Genomic DNA, 22,676 nt, shown 5'->3' on the forward strand with positions numbered 1-22,676 from the left:
TGTCAATCAATAATATTCACGTTGATGTAGCGCAATCAATGCTTTTATTAATGAATAAAAAGCTTTTACAATAAAATAATTTGTCAGGATTTACCATCAATCGATAATTTTCTTGTATAAAATTGAGACAAATTTGTTGAGTTCAACTGTACTTTGCAAGTGACTAAAAACTGGTGAAGAAATATTTTTACGGAACCGGAATGATATTCATTATATTTTTTCATTTTTCCTTTTGTAATGAGGATTGGACGATTTAAGGCGATTGTGAAGGCCAATTATTGTTTGACAGATCAGAATTGATGCTCGAGATCCAAAGACTGATAATTTATAACTGTCATGGTTTCGAAGTGCTGGTGTGTGCACAATCGATACGCATCCAGATATAGTTTTAAGCAATGAAATGAATGGACCAATTTCCACAGAGTCATCATCTTTTCCTGATAGGACAAAATAAGTTGAGTTGGTATTACAATTGAACGATCCATCAGGTATCTTACTAATACAAGTTCCTTCATAATATTTTCTCTCAAGAATTAGTACAGTCATTAATCCAATAGGGTCATTACATGCATCGAATAGATTCTGTTTAAAATCGAGACATTTCTGTTTGGAAATTATTTCTGAGAAAATTTGTAAGAGCACCCAGCCAGGTGATTCAGTTTTTCTTTTCCCGGAGATATAATAATCAATTATCTTCACGAAAAGATCTTTCATGTCCTTAATGATTCTATTAGAATCATTCGCTTCTGCTTTAGACCGCATGAGATATTGAGCAAGCCATTTGCTCAAAAATTTCCAACATGAATCAGCAGCCGCTTTTCTTTCTTTAATATCACCAGAAAATCCGCCGGAAACAGTTGGCATATTGCGCGTAACAGTAAGCCGATTTTCAATTTTTTTAGGTTTTCCTGGTTGAGCAAGTAACTCGAATAGGTGGATAGAATATTTTCCAATCCAAGGAAGACCACAAAATGATTTCTTGGAGCTTAGAACTTTTTTCATGGATATCATATAATAAGCTGAAGCTTTAGCCATTTTCGCATCTGCAAGTTCCTCTTTCGACTTATAATGCCATTTTAAAGAGTTGAACTCCTCGTAAAAATTTTCTGTGATGGGTTTCACAAGTAAGTTGTATACACAAAAAATTGTGCTGTCTGTGTGATTTTGAGAACGATGCATTTTAGAACTGTTTGGTCCGAAAAGAACACTTTTTTCATTGATCTGAGTGAAAAGTTCAACTTCGTCTCCAAACTCGCTTATATCTAAAATGTGTGAAACAATCGAAACATAAGTTTCGTGGTCTCGATTAGCGGTGTGTAGATATTTTTTCCAATCAGGATGCTCAAGTTTAGGATCAATTACCGGTTCAATTATTTTCAATTTTGAAGTTTCTTCAGCTAGAAACAATTCAAACATTGAGATGGTTCGGTAAACTGAACCCAAGGCTCGAGCAGAATGGTAGCTCGGTTTAATATTCCAGTTTTGACTGAAATCTGGTGATTCTCGGTAGCGTTCTTCTTTAGAAAGAGTCTTTGTGTCTCCAGTTTTAGCAAAGTCGAGTGATATTGAATATTTCCTAGCCAATTCAATGTTACGATCATGGAATATACCTTGCGGCAACATGTCAGCCCAAACAAGATGAGCACTAGCAATTCTGCCAACAGCACAATCTTGTAAATACCGTGTGTAAAACATGACAATCTCATGATTGTTAATAGGATCGTTTTTATCATGAGATACATCAGGAAATTCCATAGGAGGATGGATATTTATGTCCATAAATTCTTGAGCCCATATTACACAATATTCATCACCATCAAGATCAGAGCCCGCCATTTCATTGGAATGAGGCCGAGCTCCATCAACAGGGAAAACAATACAATCCCTAATGCCATGCAATTCCTCCTTATCGACTGCCTCTAATCGTCGAACATCACCAGGATGCATACAGGGAAATTTAGTAACAATAACATTACCCTTAAGCGGTTCATCAAAGTCACTTGGGAATATGAAAACTTCGCCATATTTGAGGACTCCTTTACGTAAGCTTTCACTTTTAGTTGTAGAATCATTTAGAGCTTTTTTTGGTTCTTCATCGAAAAATAATGAATTCTTTGAGCAAGGAAACGAGCTCTGGCCATTTTTATGAAAAATTGTGATTGTTTTTGAACCTGAATTGCGATTAGGTATTAGAGCATATGGTAAATGATACGTGGCAGTTGGATCTGCAACTCCAAATAAAGTGCGAGCAATATCTAAATCCAATGGAATCCGAGCTTTTTGCTTGATAACATCCAATCCTTGATGGAAAACAAGCTCAAGAGATGCTCTGAAAAATGGATCACCAAGAAGATCATAGTCATGTTCAACCAATTGTTGATAGTCAACAAATCGATGTAAATCAGAAAACATGAATAAAGTTTTCGATGCTTTGTCGTTGCAACGAAAAGATTCAACTAAATCATCTATTGCCTCGGACAGGAGGTTAACGAAAAAGTGATTATCTAGCCCAATTTGATTCAATATTGTAACTAAAGGTTTATTTAGATATGCACGTCGAGGCTCACTTATTTTAACAATTCCAAGTTTTCCTGGTAACGAATCAACTTTTCGCATACCTGTTGGATGGAGATGATAATATTTCGATAGTTTATTGCAAGTCAACAGTAATTATTATATCACAATAATTGTAAAAAGTTTCAAGAACTTACTTTCTCGCAAGACAATCACTTTACCGGACAAATTTTCATCCAATATAATCATTCCTTTACATCCCATGAACCGAATTTGATAAGCCGTTGATATTTTTTTTTCTTCTTTATGACGATCTATTTTAATTACCCCTTGACGTTTTAAATCTTTCCAAATATACTCAGCAAGTTGAGTAGACATAAGGCCACAGCCATCGGTAAAATTATAAGGTTTTTTTGAGTCAGGATGTAAACCACCAGTAACATCCTTTGTGTATCGAACTTCAATGTCAGCGGGTAGATCAACAAATGCCAAAACTTGACTCAAACTTAGACCTATTCTAGCAATGTATTTGGATATTTCGGTTACCTCAATCCTACCAATAGTATCTCTCATTGATTCAGCATCAAGATCATTAGCATCTGGGGCATAAAGTACCATTCCATGATCACGAAGTTGAGATGTAGAAGCACCGTAAATATGATAACTTTTACCAGAAATATTAAAACTTGGTAAAAGTCGCTCAGCAAAGCATTTTTTGAGAAAATACTCATAAGGTGATGGAAGTTTAGCTTCAATGTCCGGTGACTCTGCTCTTTCATCGTGCTTAGCACAATCCTCCTCATTTCGAGTGACTGCAAATCCCAAGTTACCCATATCTTCATCACGGATGGTCAACCTTAAGACACATTCAGGCTGAGCAATTTCAAGAAATTGGCAAGATTGAAAAGTATATTCAGGTAAGATGAGAATCCTTGTTGGTGTTAATAAAACTCGACGTAAATGTTTGATGTAAGGATTGGAAGAACATCTCATTTTGTCAATCGAAGGCCAATCTTTTTCGACTCTTTTGAAAATTGTTAGCAATCTCGAAAGACCATGGTAAACTTTACGATAAAGGTAATCATCACACAATTTGTACATTGCAGTGATTAACCAGCCAGTGTTATTTTCAGTAATTTGTAATTTGATGAAATTTAGCAGCACATGAAACTGATCGTTGATTATCAAATCGTCTTGAAAGGCATAAGACACGGACTGAATACATTGAAGAGCATAATTAACGTCAAATGGAATATCGGAGATCAGATCAATAGGACGATGACTCCCTTTGATTATTTCAATGGACCCAAAGAAAATACTCAATCGTGAGTAGCGACGCCACACATAGAAACATCTGACGATTGCCAGGAGATCTTGAGAAGAGTCGTGCGGAAGGTTCAGGGAAAAGACAGAAGATCTTCCGATGCATTCGGGTGAGATACACCCACAGTCATGCCACCGAGTCCAGGATTCACCGAAGAATCTTTGCCTGGGGAAAGGATTGAAACGGTGTTTTTGATAATCGAAAACATGAAATTTACTCTTCTTCATATCAATAATGTCTGGATCCATATCATGAGTTTCGATGTAAATTTTTGGTGGATTGGAAATGTGGAAAAACACATTGTAACCAGATTCTGATCGCGATATTGTAACTGCTCTAACTGTTTTATATTCAAAAACGAGTTTGAACCTTTGGTCAAATTTTTGGCTTTTTACTTCGAAAATTAGTTCCATAAGCTCGTCGGTGTGGCGTAGATTAAATTCTGGTGAATTGATTGGCTGATCAACACTGTTGAATTGTTGAACAAATATAGTTCCGTTGATGAAATTACCCAAACTGAATCCTTTAAACTTTAAAAACTGCGAAGGCATGTAGCTAACCGAACCAAAATCTGATAAATCCTCGAAACGGTGATCATTTTCTTCAACAAATTTCCAAATAAATCCAATCTTATGGGCAACAAGATTGACAGTTACCTTCTCTCCATTGTTTGGTATAAACTGAGAAACTGATTCTACAAAAGAAGAAAATTAATAATAAAATATATTCGTATAAGTGGAATAAGTTTCAATTAAGTGACAAAGAAAAACTCACCCAATGGACCAGTTAAGTGATTGATGATTTCAGCAAAACTTTGAGTTGATTCTTCAATGTCAATAAAGCCTTCGAAAAGATCGAGACATGGCTCATCATCATGAATTAGTTTGTCACTACAGGAGAAAAAATCCTTTGACTTGAGTCTATTTTTTTCCAACCAATATCCATGTTTGTTCCTAAGCACAGAATTTAATTCAACGTAAGCACCAATTTCGTTGAACAGGCTGGACAAATGATCCAAAGCGATGGAGAGATTATCTTTATTTGAATGGTCAACTTGGAAAACTTTCAGGAGAAAATGGATCCTCCATTTAGACGAGTCCTTCTTCCTATCGGTGATCATGACAAAAGAAAACAAATAAAAAAGTACAATTAATATTGAGTTAATTATCACAATTAAGAAAATATGGTCAGTAGATATCAACAGTTCTAATTAAAAGTTGGAAATGTACTCAAGAGGATTCTAAATAGTGTCAACTGTTTATCACAGTTGTTTTAATTGAATTAAAGACAGGAGGATAATTTAATTTAATAAATATCGTCAGTTAGTTACTCATCACTGATGATGAGTTAATCCTAATTAACTTAAAACAATAATATCCAAAAGATAAAACAAAAGATATGACGGGAAACTAAAGAGAAATCATTAATTTCTCATAGCAATCGGAATCATATGACTAATTAGAAACAATTAAAACATTGATAAGATTCAATTATGAGAAATGGAATTCTCAAAAATGATCACTAATTAGTAATTTAAGTAATTTAATCCTTTCACCATACTTACCAAAACAACAAGAGATTAGTTAACCAATGGAATCATTAAAATCTTTTAGGTGTATTTAAGTTTCTCCCATAATGTACTTTGATATCTAATTAGGAAGAAACAAGAAACCTCAAAGGAAAAAGGCGTTTAAAGTGGCTAATTAAATTTCTAAAACGAAATTAAAACAAAATCAGATTAAATTAATTAATCAATGAGAAGATTAAGATGATCAACTGATTGAAATGAAAACGAATTTAAAATTCAAAAAGTTCGATTGGTTTGCCACCTGGCGGATTTTCGAATTTACTCTTTGCGCTCGAAATTCAAAGTAAAGTGAATTCGATCTGTTGAAAGATTAAAATGAAAAAGAATAGAATTTAATTTAATTTGTAACAATTGATATTCGTTTTTTAATCAACACAGGAGAAAAGTTGGTTAAATTTGAGACTTTTTTGTTTTTTTGGGATATTCGTTACATCGTTGGATAATATGTAGCTTTTAATTTTATATTTTTTCCAATTTTAAGAATAAAATTATTACATTAAATTGATTATCTATTGATAATTTAAAGTGATTGATTTTGAAACTATTTGAACAATAATTAAGTTAATGATTAATGGAAGTATCTTAGTATTCATGAGCATTTTCCTCTGATTCTTTTATTGTTGTTGGTGTTTATTCATAAAATACTGTGTCAAAAATGGCAAATGATTGCATCCGATTGTCCTGTTGAAATAAGAATTACAATTAATTAGAGTTAATTAAACATTAGAATTGAGATAATTTTTATTTTTCCATTACTTATGGGAAAATATAATTGGAGGGAAAAAGTTTTCAGTTTCATCTTTTTCTTTTCATCACTAGATGTCACATCCATTTGATAGGAGAGATGATAATTTACCGTTAGGTTAATTGTTATGATGAAATACTCGTAATAACTTATTGAATATGAATATATACACTTTATTGATTATAATCTTGTCCAATTGTTCATGAGATTAAATGAATAATTCAAATGGACCCTTTCAATTTGCTCTTCACATTCAATATAATTTATCATGTTGTAAGCAATTTATTTCAACTTAAATTGTTGAGAATATAATAATTTATTTATCATAAGAAAGTAGGAAAAAGATGATGATGAAGATAAATTCAGAGATTATAAATATATTCTTATTCTTACCTTTTTACACCAGGAATGAAAGTCTTCATAGGTAATAGAACCTCGATTATGAATATCGATTTCCTAATTCAAAAGAAAAGGAAGAGAAATAAAGAGAAATGATGATGATGATGATGATTGAACATTCGAATCAGCATAACATGATGAATATAGATATGGAGGAAGGAAGAATAAAATAAAAGGTAAAGAATTCGAACAAGATGAACATGAAGAAAAGATTCTGATGAAGATAAAGATGAAAATCGATGAACGAAAAAAAAGAAAAAAAAATAATAAATGAACTTAACGATAAGATGATTACTCTTAACAAGATTATTTCATTGATTAGAAATCAAAATCAAGAGGATCAGATAAAACATGGAAATCAATCAAGAAGGAGAGATGAAGTAACCAAATCCAATGATGATCAATATTATCATTCAAATGAACATCATGATTTCATGTAATAGATTCTGAGATTATGATTAACATGAATGCTCATGAATTATGATTTACAACTTACTGAGAAAACCCTTTCAACGTGATTCCTTATTGTTGAATCTCTGAGTTGAGGTTGGATACAATTACCAAGCATAAAGTAAACCGATTTGACAACAATTAACATATCATCTTTGGTGATTACTTGATCACCATTAACATCGTATAACATGAAAACCCATTCAATTTGATCATTAAGATTACCTCGTGAAAGCATTGATAATATGCTTAAGAATTGCTGTACCAGTTGAGTAAAACAAAAAAAAACGTAAACAAACAAAAGAGCAATTAGTTAATTAACATTGACAATTTAGTTGACAAATAATAAACTTACATCAAAGTTAATTGAACTTTTCTTGAGGTAACGTTTACAAGCATTGAATACACATGATGCATATAATGAACCATCTAAGTTAACGGTAAAACAATTAAGGTAATATTTTGATTGATTGAAAAGGTTAATTGTTGTTGTTAGTTAATTGTACTTACCTCCTAATGGGAAAAAAGATGAGAATAAGTTTTTAAATGAATCTTCCTTACAAACACCATTGGGACATTCCTATTGAGAATTGAATTTGAAATTAATTGTTTACATGAGAAATTGGCAGATGAAGTTATTGTAATTAGATAGCATGTAAACTTAACAATTAATCAATTGATTGGTGTTATTTATGATTTATTCATAACTTTCACCGAAATAGACACAGACTGATTAAATTGCTTCTTAAATTGCGAAAAATATTGAGATTAAAGTTGTAATTGTAATTGAAATAGTAATATTTAATCATATCTCTTTTCTTATTCAATTTATATTCAAATCAGTTTAAATCAAAGATGATATTTATCTTCAGAATCAGTTGATTCTGATAATTTATCAAGAGTCTTCAATCTAAGATTACATGTAACTGAATATTCAATTATTAAATCATAATAAATAATAAAGAGAATTGTAGTTCTAATATAAAAAAATCGTTCAAAAAATAAACATTTAGTTTCATATTCTATTGATAAATCATGGTTCGTATCCTCAGCATGATTGGAATTGAATCAATGAATATTATGGTGATAAAATTAATAAACTCATATGTACATGGTAAAATTTATCATCACCCTTGTAATTGTTTCATATATTAATAATACTATAGTTTTATATGAAAGATTTGAATATCTACTTTTATGCTTATGATAAATAATCAAAATCTAATTCATATATCACTCGTTGTTCATTTGTCCATGGGATCAGGAAACGGAAATGATGATGAAAATGTGAGGTCATCATGTTATACTTGTTCCTGTTTAGACAGAAATGAACATCAATCAAGGTCAGAAAGTGAATATAGTCGAATATATGTTATTATTAAAATTTCGATTTCTTTCTTTAAAATCATTCTAAAGAGATTGATTCCTTGGAGTCTGTTCGTTACTATTAGAACTTTATCGCCTCATTAATCATGAAAATTTCAGCAAAATTTTCAGTGTTATTCTGATCAGTGCAAATGCATAATAAATAGATTTACCGTTACTAATTTATCATCCACTATTCTAATCATTGTGATTTTAATATTGATTATCGACAATTCTGATATCCTACTGATTAATTGTATCATCATCACTCAATCAGCAGAAAAAATTGTTTCAATGTTTACAAGTGATTTGAGAATAAATTTTTACTTCCAAAGTATTCTTGTTGAGTAAAATCTGATTAATGAACGAAAGCTGAGTCAAATTTTAACCCTTAAATTTACCTGTTTGAATCCTTGGTAAATTTTTCTCAGCTCGTGCTTAGAGAACTGAGTTGTACTTGCCAATTTCGTCATATCTCCTGGCTTATAACGTGGTAATATGAACAGTTCATCCTCGAGTAAAATGTCTATTGAGAAAAGACAATCGTAAAGTTATTAATAGTTAGATACAATGGTAAATATTAATAGCTTTCAAGCTGTGAGTTGATTTCATTAGAGTAATTAGAAAGGATTAAAGTTCAAATTGTTTCGAAATCACATTTGTAGTTGACGATTATTTTTATATTAATATTTATCCCGAATGATAATTAACTGATAACAGAATCAAAGTTATAAATAGTCGTGGAAAATGAAGTAAACTGAACAGAGAAAGAAAGTGTTCTAAAATTGGAATCTTATCATTGAGACTTAATGATGATAGCTATTACATGTATAAAGACTGGGGTGAAACTATGGAGGTAGAAAAGGTAAAAGAGAAGAGAATAAAAAAAGAGAATATGATGAAGACGAAATTCTGGTTGAGAAATATTAAAGTGAATTTCAGTGTCAAAAGCAAAAGATTTTGAGAGATATACTTTTTCTACCTTAATGCTCATCAACTTCTTCATGAGGTAACCTTCTTGATAGATGGTGAAAGTTAAATAAGCTTAAACTCTGTGATAGAATCAATAGGCTTGATTCATGATTATCTCAAAATTTCTGAACATTCATGTACCCTGACAAGAAGAGTCCAGCCTCAAGGAACAAAGAATCCATCCCATTCAACCATTTAATCTTTAGAAAAGAAATAAAAAATTCTTCCAAACTTCCCCTTAAAAAAGACATCATCATCATCATCTTTCATGAAGAGATAAACTCATGTTGCCGTCATCATGTTCTGTCATCAACATCATCATGTTGATGGATAATAATCAAATATCAAGTCACTTTTTTTACATTCTTTTTGGTTACCTGATTTAATATTATAATAAACGACTTGAAAATGAATCTGGTGTCGACATATTTTCACCATGATGATGATTATCGAAATTCCTTCAATTATTAAAATCCTCAAAATTGCCTCTCCCTAATTGTTTACACCTTGTTGTACTTTCACCTTCTCATTTTTATGATTATCATCATACCAACATTTTATTATTCAAATTAATTCATGATAAATTTTACTTTTTTTATCATGAAACTCAACTGAAATTCAGTCACACCTTTCACATTATCAACATGATTAACTTGAAATGAAGTGTTATTATAATAAGAATGATAATTTTATATCTTGATTGGATATTTTTATTTCATCTTTTCAATCTAAATATTGATCTTAAATTTTGATAAAAAGGTTAGAATATGTAATCATATTTATATTCTGACATGGACATGATTGTATCATCAGTTACTTTAATCTCTTCATTAATCAAAGTATCAAAACATTACGACATGTTCATGATGAAAATTAGCAATAATCTTCGATTGAAAAAAAGTTCAGTCTAAATGTGTTAACTTTTCTGGCTCATCCTTTTGACCCCAAGGGCTCACATGTGACTTTGATTTGGAAATGAATAACCTTCTAAAATATCCATGACTTTTTGGGGATTATTTTTCATTTCAATAATAAATTTCAGTCTTTGCTCGGAAAATTTCACGAATTTAGATTATTATTATTGTATTCATTATTTTGGTTATACGAACAATATGTTACTCTGAAAGTGTCAAGTTAATTATATATTTGAATATTATCAACATTCCCTTAAGGAATAGTCATCGTCGGAAATGTAATATTATATTTCTGTGTATTCAGTGAGAATATCATGAAATATTATATATTCAGATGAATGATAAAAATTATGGCTATGTAATTATCTCAATTTATATGAATTATCATTTGTTTAGATGTTAAAATTTGCTATTAGAAACTTAATTAGCTAATGTATCATGTTGCCTTGTTCATTCTGAGCTTTTCATAATTGTTCTGGTCATTTGTTGAACTTCTAGATCTATTCTTATAATTATTTGTTATCTTACCATGAAAATAACATGAAACATTAAGTTTCCTCTCCTTTTGAGCAATTGTTAATATTATCATCTTTTAGCATTGAATTTCATTCCCTGGAATGGTTATCATTCATTTCTTCTTGTATCATCATAATTGTTTCAGCTTTGTTTTCAACTATTATCCCAAATTAGCATCATCTTTACACCAAGAAAAATTGTATATTTTTAATGATCGAATTCAATGGGCTAGAGTATTATGAAAGTGTACCCCTTAAAAGCAGGTACCCCTTAAATGCATATATTTGTACACCTTCTGCAGTTTATTAAATGCTTATTTTTTTCATTTCCTTTTCCTTTTGATCTAATTGTAATGATCCAGGGTAAAGGGTGGAGAGGGTAAAAAGGTAGATTATTTAATTAACCAATTTATTTTTTTCATTTAATGAAAGAAAAGCCTTTAAATCTACCACGTTCGGCAAACATAAAAAACAAATAGAAAATTGAAAACTTCAATGTATGTTCATGATGGATGATATACAGAAGATATGCTTATTCAGCTTAAACGAAAAAGATCGTATAAAAAGAAAGAGAATCATGATTAAAATCATCAGTTGAACATTAAACTTACATACTAATAGTAACTATTGAACTGTTTTAATATTGTAACATCTTCAACGATTTAATCATCTTGTTAAGGATCTTTGGGTTATCTGCTACATTCTTTGGCTTTGAATCATCTTGTTAAGGCTCTTTGGTAGCCTTTAGTAGGTAACGGTAACCATCGTTATACTGACTGACCCAGGACATATCCATCAAATCTATTTGCCATTGTTCATCAATCTTGTTAACTAAAATTGGTAATCGAGGAAATTTATTTTTATTCTGTTTGAAAAGAACGTAAGTGTCTTGATCCTTTAACCATTTATGTACATCGCTCAATTTAGCAGATGGATCAATCTTTTTAATTGCCTTGAACAGTCGGTTCGGCGAGTAATATTCTCTCTCATAACGTTGGAAGCTTTCAGCCACGATATGTTCACTTGTTTTAATTTCTCCTTTGCTTTAGGGTTATTGATGTGGCTTAAACATTCCCTACAGTTTTCTTTTATGTACTTTAATACTTCTGTTGTTCCATTTGGTGCTCTCCCAGTATAGTTTTTAGACTGTAAATATTCAACTATTCTTTCAATGTCACTACCTTTGATTTTTCCATCGTCACTGATTATTTTATTATCACACCCAACTAAATCACTCTCTTTTCTCAACAAGGACAGTAGATCGTTTGTCCTTGTTTGTTGGGGGGTTGATGATGATGATGATGGTTGTCTGTAAAATGGTGAATTTTTTGACGTTTCCTCAGTCTCATTATTATACGTGTTATCCAAAGTAGTATGGAAAGAGTCTTCTAAACCATCAAACTTGATATTATTTCCATCTGAACTCTCATTACCTTCCTCTTTTTTTATATCTTGATACATTCGATATCTTGCTTTCAACTCATTTCTTAGACGACTTTCATCTTTTTCTTTCGCCTTTTCTTTCTTCATGTCATCTTGCATCATCAATTGGTTGATGAGTTTAACTTTTACACTATTCGGTAAATCAGAGCTCATAATCGGCTCAAAGTCTGTTTGTTTCCGCTTATTAACATTGTTGTTGTACTGGTCTTCAGGAATCAGTACCATACGAGTTGTTGTATTCATTATTCAATTTGCTTTGAAAGTAAATTTGCGAGAATTGTAATAGTTGGAACAAGTAAACCTTTCAGCAATCCACCTTTCTGAACTAGAATTCTTTTTGCATTTCGACGAGTAATTTTACCACCAAGTCTTCGTATATCTTTTTTGAACCGTTTCACATGAGCTTTTTGTCTCGCTGTCAAATGAATGTGTCCTTTCAATATTTTAGCTGCTATTTCTTTTATAACTTTCAATACGTTACATGGACAAGATGTTAACAATTTTTTACGTTCAATTAGTTTTTTTGCTTTACTTAACTTTTTTAAAGCTGGTAAGACCGCGATCGCTTTTGAAACAGACATTTTTTTAACATAGTAAAATTTATTTATTTCTTATACAATTTAAATCTGATAGGCACAAATTACTTCTTTTTCTCCCAAAACGTCTGTTAACAATCTAACTTCATCGGGTGTATCAGGCTTACAGTCAATGAATAAGTAGGAGAAAGGGCTTCTTGTCGCGTTTTCAAATATCTGTCTAAACTGTGCTGAACGTCCGGGAAACATTTGCTTAGCTAACATTGTTGAAATGGATTTATCTCTTGGGTTTTTAAACAAAACAATATAATGAGAGTTTAAAGATATATTTCTTGACTCACCACCTTTAACAAAAAAGTTTTGTACTAATAAAATTACTGATAGGTTTCTATGATGACTCCCTTTCGTAAAAAGCTGTGATACTATTTTTGAGTTAGACGATTCATGCATCAAGTCATCAATTATTATTAAATGAGGATTTTTACCATCAATCTTATCAAAAAATTGTCTGGTAATCCTTTGATAAACACAACACTTGCCATCTCGTTGAAGATTGGTTGGTACTCTGCATAAAAGTATGTTATCAATGTTGGAACTGGACTGTTTTTTCTCTACAGGGCTATTCAGCTATTTTCGCCGATGTTTTTTGCAATTTTCTCAGCAACTAAGAGTCAAAGAGACTCGAGACTTGAGGAGTATGAGTTTGAGCGATTGTTGTTACAGATCTTGAGATATTACAGTTTAATTGAATAACTGTTGAAAATCTTCTATTCAATTAATTTATCTTTTGATATGACAATTGAGTATCGCTCAAACTCATACCACTCAAGTCTCGAGTCTCTTTGACTCTTAGTTGCTGAGAAAATCGCAAAAAACATCGGCGAAAATAGCTGAATAGCCCTGTAGATCTCTCCTAAATTCCATATTCGTGCAAAATACGTAGTTCAAAATTAGCTCAATTTTAACAAGAGTTATATTTTTATTACTATTTAATAGGTCAAGCATCTTATGATCAAAAATTTATATGGATATATTTTTAGACACAGGCCACATTGTGTATTAGAAATTGTCTGTCAAGAGCTTAGAGTAACCTAAAATGCTGTGCAAACGTGATTGCATTTGGTCGTTGTTGAACTAAATTTGGTCTAGAATGCAATATTAATTGAGTCTGCCCGTACAATAAGCAATGGATAGTGGATAACAGCACAAAAATTTATATTTATATGTAGTGTATCCAATAACGCTGAAAACACCTTGACAAACAGGTATGACCTTGAACATGTTCCAAATGTAATATGGCCCAATAGCAAATACTAATTTATGAGTCATACTAAAACCCGTTCAAACCTATTTTCAATCAGTCACAAGTACTAAACTGGGTTGTCGATTTGACTAAAATTTCGATCAGGCATAATAGGTATTATTATGCACATATGGTGTCCCAAAAAAGTTACATTCAAAAACTGATTTATTCTGATCAAACCGTTCGACTCAGCTCACCGAGAGCTTTCGATTGGTAACTATTTTAAAAAATTGGATTAAAACGCCATTTTGGCTATCATCCTTTGATGTAAATGAAAGCACTAAAAATATACTAGTAACAACTAATAATTATCAATCATTATCATACTTTGTGTAATAACTTTATTTACTATGGAATGACCACAGAGAAAGAAAATACCTACGAACAATCAGTAAACATATTGTGAAGATGATGTTGATTGATAAATTTTAGCTTAATCGAAATTCACTTTAAAACAGAACTTTAATTTTGATGAATCGATTGATGTTTGAGATTGTTTACATTTGAGAGTTAATTATTGTTATGGTTAATTATTAGTTTAATGATTAATCATAACATTACAACTTTCAGTGCTTGTCAGATGATCATTTTATTGATTAGTGATGAGAGATAAATTTCATTTTGTTAAGTGAGTTTAGTTAAATTCAATTGTTTTGTTGGTAGAAAGCCTATTGTTGGTCTTAATCAAGAGTTTTGGCTTTTTGCTCAAGCAACTTCAGTGGAGTTTTTGATAGGATGCGAAAACGAGCCTAATACTTAGCCACGAAAAAGCGGAATCTTCCGTAATAGGGCTTTGCGACTTTAATAATACATTATATTTACTGCTGTTGCTGCTGGATGTTTTGAGCATTAATGTCAACGTAGACCATCCCTAATAATATAATATATATTATATACTATATATATATTATATAATATATACATAAAGAGAGAGAGAGACAAACGAAAATGCATCAAAATAAAATTCATTGATATGTATATAATGAATAAATAAATATTCTTCAAGCTTACCAATAAGTATCAATAGTTTGCATGGTGCAATAAAAAAATTATCATAAAATTTGACAGGCCTGACTTTAATGATAGTAATTCATGAGGTCAATCTTTATCTTTGTGCTCACTATTTTACCTTATTTTATGTTCTTAAAGTTAACATGATTTAATCTTAATCTCAATTTCGAATACATATCCATTTACTTTTCTTGGGAACTTTAAGTTTAATTACTAATTTTGATACCTTTTCCCAGCCTTACATCTCTCTCCACCTTGTAAAGACCGAAGTCCCTTTCGGACGATTGATTTTCTTAATTCTAAACGTAAGTCTGACAATCTTACAATGGGTCTGACAATCAAATGTATGGTCTGACACTAATACTGGATTCATAGAAAGTGAAAGTCAACTTCAATTTAATAATAATGCCCAATTCTCATAACCAGATGTAATGAAATTATTGATTATTAGTCGTCTTTGTATTGTTTAGGTTACCATGATGATGACCATGATATTCATGGTCATCTATGATTACACGATATTTTATTGATTATATAATTGTTAGAACATTCTAGAAGGTGATCATGATATACTGATCATGATCACCTTCGGTATTATACTGTAATACATTGTATCATTTAAATCAGTCCCACTTCCCTCTTCCCTTAAACAACATCTAAAGTAAAAGTTTTAAAGTTAATTAATATTGTTATTAATTGTGAAAATAGTTAGTTATTTCAAAGGATCATCAGAACTATCGATTCGCAGACGACGTCTCTTACGTTCAATTATGACTTACAATTGATTTCTAATATTTCCATTGTTTCACCATTAAAACCCATTTAAATTTCTATCATTTTTCAAATTAGTTCCAACTTTCATCAATAAGCGGTGCCACTTATGTGGTCAACGTCTGACCACAGGTTACTTCCATTTCCGTGTCAGGTCACTTCCACTTCCTGAGTTGTCTCTCTAAGTATTGTTTACTTATTGTTTGTGTTTTTTTCTCCTTTATTTTTTTTTAAATTGTTTGTAACTTGCATCTTTTTTTAATCATGGAACAAGAAATTGATAATTTACTTAGTGGTTTGGTTTCTTTTGTTGAATTCGAGGAGGAATGTGAACCAATAGAATCAGTTCCAATCAAAAGGATTGCTATGGACTCATTGGCTAACTATACTTTTAGTGATTATGAATGGGTCAATTTCCTTTGCAACAAGCTCATTTAACTGAACCAAAAACGCTATTCGTTTCTACACCAAAAAATAAAGACTAATATGGATTGGGCATTTTGGTCCGGATTTGATGCGGATAAAGATGTACTCAAATGTCGATTTTGCTTTTCAAGAAAAATTTCTTTTGAACAAGCGTTGGCAAAACATGAGCCAACATCTGGCAAGAGTACATCAAACAAAATTATCGAACTTTGTATCGAACTTTAATGGATTACCCGATATTGAATAAAAGAAATGAATGCGACAATTTTAATTGTAATTTTCAACTTGAACTTTACTTGAATCTTTCTTTTTGAATGAATAAAATAATTTTTGAATGAAAATACATTTTCAGAGATGTTTAAATTTAATCAGCACTAAATCACTTAAATATTGAAATGAATAAACAAATATTACTTGAAATAAGTGGAAATAACGTAAACAAGCTACGTTTATAAACATTAGTAAAAGATTGCTAGGCAACGTTAAAGTGAAATTAAAATGGCGGTTAATTTGATCTTTAATGAAAAATTTTCAGAACTTTTTCACCCACTTCCGTTTTTGGGTGAGTCAGAAGCGGAGGTTTCATTACTACTGTAACAAGATAAGGATTGGAAATCATTGTAAGTGTGTATCCAAATAGCCTGGATAGATTTACCTTTATTGTCTGTATTGCATTATCAACAGTGTAAATACAGCGAAAACAAAATGATGATAGTTAATGATATAAATAAACTTAATTCGATCAATAAAGTAAATATAATGTATTATAATAAGGTATGAGTGGTAAAGTTTGGCAGTAATTAAATAATTAACAATAAGAACAATACAATTAATAAATTATTTTTAATTGTTGAAAATTACGGAAAGTGGACCTTCTACAGAGGCTTGGGCAATTTTTGATTTTCCTTTTCGAAAAGTCTTTCGAAATATTCGAGGTCAAATTCGGTTAATTTCAATTTGATTCTTTTTTTGAGAGCTTCGAAACTAGTGGTACACCAATTATTCTGCTAGACTTTTTGTTTCAAATGAGCCCAAAATTTCTCGATGCACCTTAGCTGAGGAACATTAGGTGGGTTCTGATTTTTTAACAAATTCGACCTCGAATTTTTCGAGAGTTTTAATTGTTTCTCTATGATAATGGCAAGAAGCGCCATCTGGCCAGAATAAATGCCGATGATTTTGGTAATTTTCGGTAATAAAGGGCACTAATCTTTTTTCTATACATTGATTTCTGTAAATTTCTGAATTTACAGCACAATTAGCGGGAACAAAAAATGGATCAGAGTGACCTTTTTTCGATATTGTGATCCAAACGTAAAACCGAACTTCGAACTTGACCCTTGGTTTAGTTTTTTTTTCTAATTTTCAAATTTTCGGGGGAACTTGCCAAAAAATACTTATTACCTTTCCCTGATAAGGAAAAGTAACTTTCATCATCCTCTATGATGTAAATTAGGCCATTGACGGGAACCAATTCGTTCGTCATTATTTTTAAACGCGCCATCTGGCGGGTGAATTGTTCAGGGGTAGATTTCGGGCTATCCCGTCGTTTCCAGGCCTTTATTTTAAATTTTTCTAATAATTCCCGACAGTATCTGTCACAGATAAAATTTAGCGGCCAATTCTCGCTGAGAGCCAGTCCAACCAACGGCTAATTTTTTAAATTGTTTCAATTTTCGCGCCGTCATTTTTGTCGGTTTTCGGCCACAATTAGAGTAATTAGTTATATTTTCTCCATTTCTGACCTTTGCCCCAACTCTGTAGACTGACCTCGATGGTATATTAAAACTTTTCAATCTATTGGCACATTCATATAAAGACAATTCTGGATGTTCACTGACAAAGTTAACGATAAGAACACGACGATCACTTAGATTAAGAACCATTTTTGACATGAACTAAATGTCAACTAATTTTTATTTTAGTATCAAAAAAATGCCCACTAAATTTCCGTTAAATTAAACCTAATTAAGGTGCCAATGTGTCTAGTCTAATTGTCTTAATTTTGATTAGAAAAACTTACTGCCAAACTTTACCACTCATACCTTATTCATCGCCAAAAGAATGTATAGGCAATAGGCGTGATAACACGTCGCTAATATTATTTATAATGATTATATTTGTTACCTGAAATTTTGGTGCAATTCATTTGTAAACAGTATAAATACATAATACATGTATTCTGATAATTATTACAATTGATACACATTTCCCGATTTATTGCTCTGACTAATATAATATAGATGTTAAGGAGTTGGTTCAGTCAACTCAACATTGAATTCGAGTGAATAAAAATGTCCATTTATTTGCTCATTCTTGATTTTCATTGTATCTCATGGTCCTTTTTTCCTTACACATTATAATAACAGTAACACGGAAATGGATCAATCTGAACAATAAATGTATTCGTGGTTTAGACACATGATAATGTTTATATGTATCCAATATCCTATCAATGTTATCACAACGGGAATCTCATATATTGCAAATATCAATGTGTTCAAATATCAATGAAATTTTCAAATACAGAAGGAAAAAAGTTTTTATAACAAATTCTCTGATGGGAAGAGTAAGAAGTAAACTGAATACTCAACTGGATAAACTTGATAATCAGTTAGATATTCAAACAATGTAACTTAAACCCAAGGTATAATTATCAATTTATTTATAAGTTTCCAATTCTTTATTAAATTATTTATCCATAACAAAGATATTAAAATTTAATGTTATCAAAAGGATAGGCTAAAGATCACAGGGTGATAATAACATGATAATTCATGAGTCTGCATGATTACATGCTTTGTAAAATGCTTTAGTAAGGATATTGAATAGAAATAAAAATTATCGAAAACCTTTAATACAATATACAAATGTTACCTTTTATCATGAAATTATAATAGGTGATTAATGGGAATAATTAATTTCAATGTTAAGAATAATAATAGGAAACATTTGAACATTGTGTTGATTAAATAATAATAACTAAACTTGAATGATTTCAACGAGAAAACTAAAACATTGTCAATCTATTATAATATTATAGTTGATATTTTTTTCTGTTCACAATAACAATCATTTATTGTGTAGCATTATTATTGTGAATAATGCAAAAATAGTGTCATTTATTTGGTTCATTACCTTTCATGATAATTCATTAACGATAATATTGAGCTTGGTATTTTCTTTTTCGTATTTACATCATGGTAATTAACTCGACTGTAAATAATTATGTTGTTGTTTTGTTACTAAAATTCTCATGTTGAGCAAAAAAGTTCTAAAACGAAAGCAAATGTAATCCTTGTAATAATAAAATTCGTACATTTTCAGGTAACATGATTGATCAGTAAACATTTATAATAAACTTTGAGGCTCTTGAATTAGTTTTGCAGGTCAAAAGGTAATTACTGTTTGCAAAAACATGCGATTGAACATTGGCCAGAAAACAATAGAAAACTGTTACAATGTTATCACCATTACCTGATAACCTTGAAAAAGTTTTTAGCTCATTCGAGCAAATTCAGCATCGAGAAAATTGTGTTGAAAATATTAACTTTATATGAGATTTCATGGTAAATTTCAATGTTTTCATGGTTCAAGTATAAAAAGAAACCAAAACAATCACTCTTGATAACATCTTGAACTTTCATCTTCATCAAATGATTATCATGAGAGTGAAAGTTTTCATCATCATGTCAAGTAATTCAAGTGAAAAAATAATGATAATCTTAACGATTTTCATAAAGTGATGTATATCAATTTAAAATGTGATAAACATTAACATGAATTCAAGTTTTATATCTTAATTGCTTTTCCAATAATAATCCATGTAATTAATTAAGATGACAAGATATTTGAATATGATTGATGTTGGTCTTTCATGGTACTGTTGAAAAGTGAATTGCTTACATGATCATTAATCTGCACTTTTGTCATTTATAAGCATATCCTTTTGAATCTTGTATCGCTCAATCATGGTTCATGGGTTCATAGAATCGGGAAACTGAACCTGTGAATATTCAGTATAAATCTAACGGAATGTCTCATGATTTCTTTTATCTTAATGTGAATGTTCTTAGAACCTCAACAATCTTATCAGATTCACCTCATTACCATGATTCGTTTGTAAGTTAAGCAGTCACGTAATTTTTTGAAATAATTTGCGAAAATTTAAAAAATATTCATGATAAATTTTCATCTCCTTACAAACGAAATCGACTTTGCAAATTTGGAAACAAAAAAGATTCCAAATTTTCTGTTAGTTCAAAAACGAACATGATAAGCTCAAAGTTCTGTAAGCAGGTTTCAGAATTTTGCTATTTTTTCAGTCAAACTGAATTTTTCGTCAGAAAAAATCATCACAATCAATATAACCATTAACAACGACCCTGATTGAATGTAATTTAAATATCGTTAGTCTTAAATAAAGACATATGATTAATATTGAAGATAAATAGTGTTGATGTTAAATTATCGGGAATTTTTTATCAAGATTTCTACGTTTAATCAAACAAAGTACTACAGGGTTGGCAATATATTTTTGGACAGTTTAATTCTTAAATATCTTGATAATTAATAAGTTAATCTGTTTAATTTTTACATAAACCGATTGCTCAAGTTTGGGAGATTAGTATAGAGTTGTCAAAAAAAATAATTTGATTGTATTAATCCGTTCAATTTCAATCGAAACGAGAAGAACTTAAACATTCTGTTATCGATAAAAAAATAATGGAGCTCTATGGGTTTTAACTTCTAAACTATACAAAATTTTTCTGAGCCCTATGGAGAAAAAAGGTAAGTTTGAGGTCAGTCTTGACAAGTATTTAGAATTGACCCCAAAGAAAAGGACTGAATTTTGTTATTCTATCCGAGGTAAACTTTTAAATACATATTAAAATGATATTGTTCTAACAACAAGGTTAGGACTTGGAGTGCAGTGCTATTGGTGAGATCATTATTAAAGACCCAAGGGTTAATCATGAATCAGCTGAACTTTGAGTATCCTTTAGATTAACAGCTATTTGTACTAATCTTGTTTACTGATCTGATAATTGTTCATTTAACAATAATTTTGAGGAAAGAAAACTCATTAAATTTTTATTAGTTTCTTATAAAAAAAATCATCTTAATATTACAAATGTAGACAAAACTTTATCATATCAAAAGTTCAGATTACATAACCAATTCAGAAGATACATGACAGAAAACTTTTTTTCTGAGTAATGATGATTATTAATAGGAAAACGATTCCAACGAGCTGATTAGCATTAATTACAATGTCAATTACACCAATCAATTGATCTGATTATATATTTGGTGATGGTTGATTTCTAGACGACGATGGTTATTTGAGAGCACTGAGTGATTTCAACATAAGAACAATGTTCAATATAATTATGGTATTTGAATGGATTCCGTCAACTATACAAATAAATACTAGAAAAGTAAAAGTCTCTTACCTTTTACTGCTCCTTCAAACATTTCGACTACTGATTCGATAAATTAATGTAACAACTTTTGAACTTGAAGTTGTATTGTTTTTTTATGAGTTGGTACGATTAACAATTCCAAAGTAAAATCTCATAGAAGCTGAACTTTTTGCCACAAGAATCAAGGTAAACTGATCGCTCCTTCCAAGAGCCTCGTAAATAAATGCAGGGCCATATGAAGTGAATAAGAGACAAGAAGAAAAAAGAAAGGATGAAGGATGAGAGATTCACCAAGGATGATGATGAAAAAATCTTCCAAATTAAAAGACATGCGTTATGTTCAATTATCGATTAATGAAATTCGACCTTTTATCAAAGTCTACAGAAAATTTGAAGCATTTTCTTCATAAGATTTTATACTGATATTTATCAAATCAATTGATCATCTGAGGTTTATGATTTTGTAGTCAAAGAAAAGTTTTGATTGTTTTTAGTCTGGAAAAAGTTTCGTTTTCACTTCTGGACATTTGAACTTTGTCTTTATAAAACTTTTATTTCAATCGTACCAATATTGGCTGAGTTTATGATAATAGCTAAAAGTGAATTTGAAAAAAAATCCTATTCAATTGTCAATCTAATATCTGTGACAATTGTTCTGCAACTTCATATAACTATTGGTTTATTGGTGCTATCGGTTTTTATGATACAATTATCTTATTTTTACTTGAATAATAAAGTTCCAATTCATGTATTAATAGTACAAATTGAATGAGCTTGAACAAGATAAATAATTGAAAGTAAAATTGAACCAAAATTTGATGATGTTGAAACTTCATCAGTTTGAGTTGAATGAAACTGATACTTGAATCTTAATGAATATATTTAAATACTCATGGAAATTACAATATGAAAACTCTGTATTTAATTTTTTTACCAATCAACGTAAATAATTAACTGATTAATGAAAATTCACT

The 22,676-nt window shown here is 30.5% G+C and overlaps 2 protein-coding genes across 2 annotated transcripts; both read right to left on the reverse strand.

Moving 5' to 3' along the window:
• Positions 1-2: 2 nt before the first annotated feature.
• Positions 3-5,182, reverse strand: LOC128396080 (uncharacterized). Its single transcript, XM_053356604.1, has 3 exons — positions 4,613-5,182; positions 2,712-4,532; positions 3-2,618 (listed from the first exon to the last, which is right to left on the reverse strand). Exons 1-3 carry the CDS (start codon positions 4,956-4,958, stop codon positions 211-213), a joined length of 4,575 nt encoding a protein of 1,524 aa, XP_053212579.1. The 5' UTR covers positions 4,959-5,182; the 3' UTR covers positions 3-210.
• Positions 5,183-5,853: 671 nt separating this feature from the next.
• Positions 5,854-21,932, reverse strand: LOC128396083 (Kv channel-interacting protein 2-like). The gene is made up of 7 exons (XM_053356606.1): positions 21,733-21,932; positions 8,787-8,911; positions 7,531-7,600; positions 7,376-7,449; positions 7,067-7,279; positions 6,565-6,627; positions 5,854-6,107 (listed from the first exon to the last, which is right to left on the reverse strand). The coding sequence occupies exons 1-7, from the start codon at positions 21,752-21,754 to the stop codon at positions 6,057-6,059; spliced, it is 618 nt and encodes a 205-aa protein (XP_053212581.1). The 5' UTR covers positions 21,755-21,932; the 3' UTR covers positions 5,854-6,056.
• Positions 21,933-22,676: the final 744 nt, after the last annotated feature.

Source organism: Panonychus citri, unplaced genomic scaffold, assembly GCF_014898815.1.
Source record: "Panonychus citri isolate SS breed McGregor unplaced genomic scaffold, ASM1489881v1 Contig00143, whole genome shotgun sequence".
NCBI classification, from domain to species: Eukaryota; Metazoa; Arthropoda; class Arachnida; order Trombidiformes; family Tetranychidae; genus Panonychus; species Panonychus citri.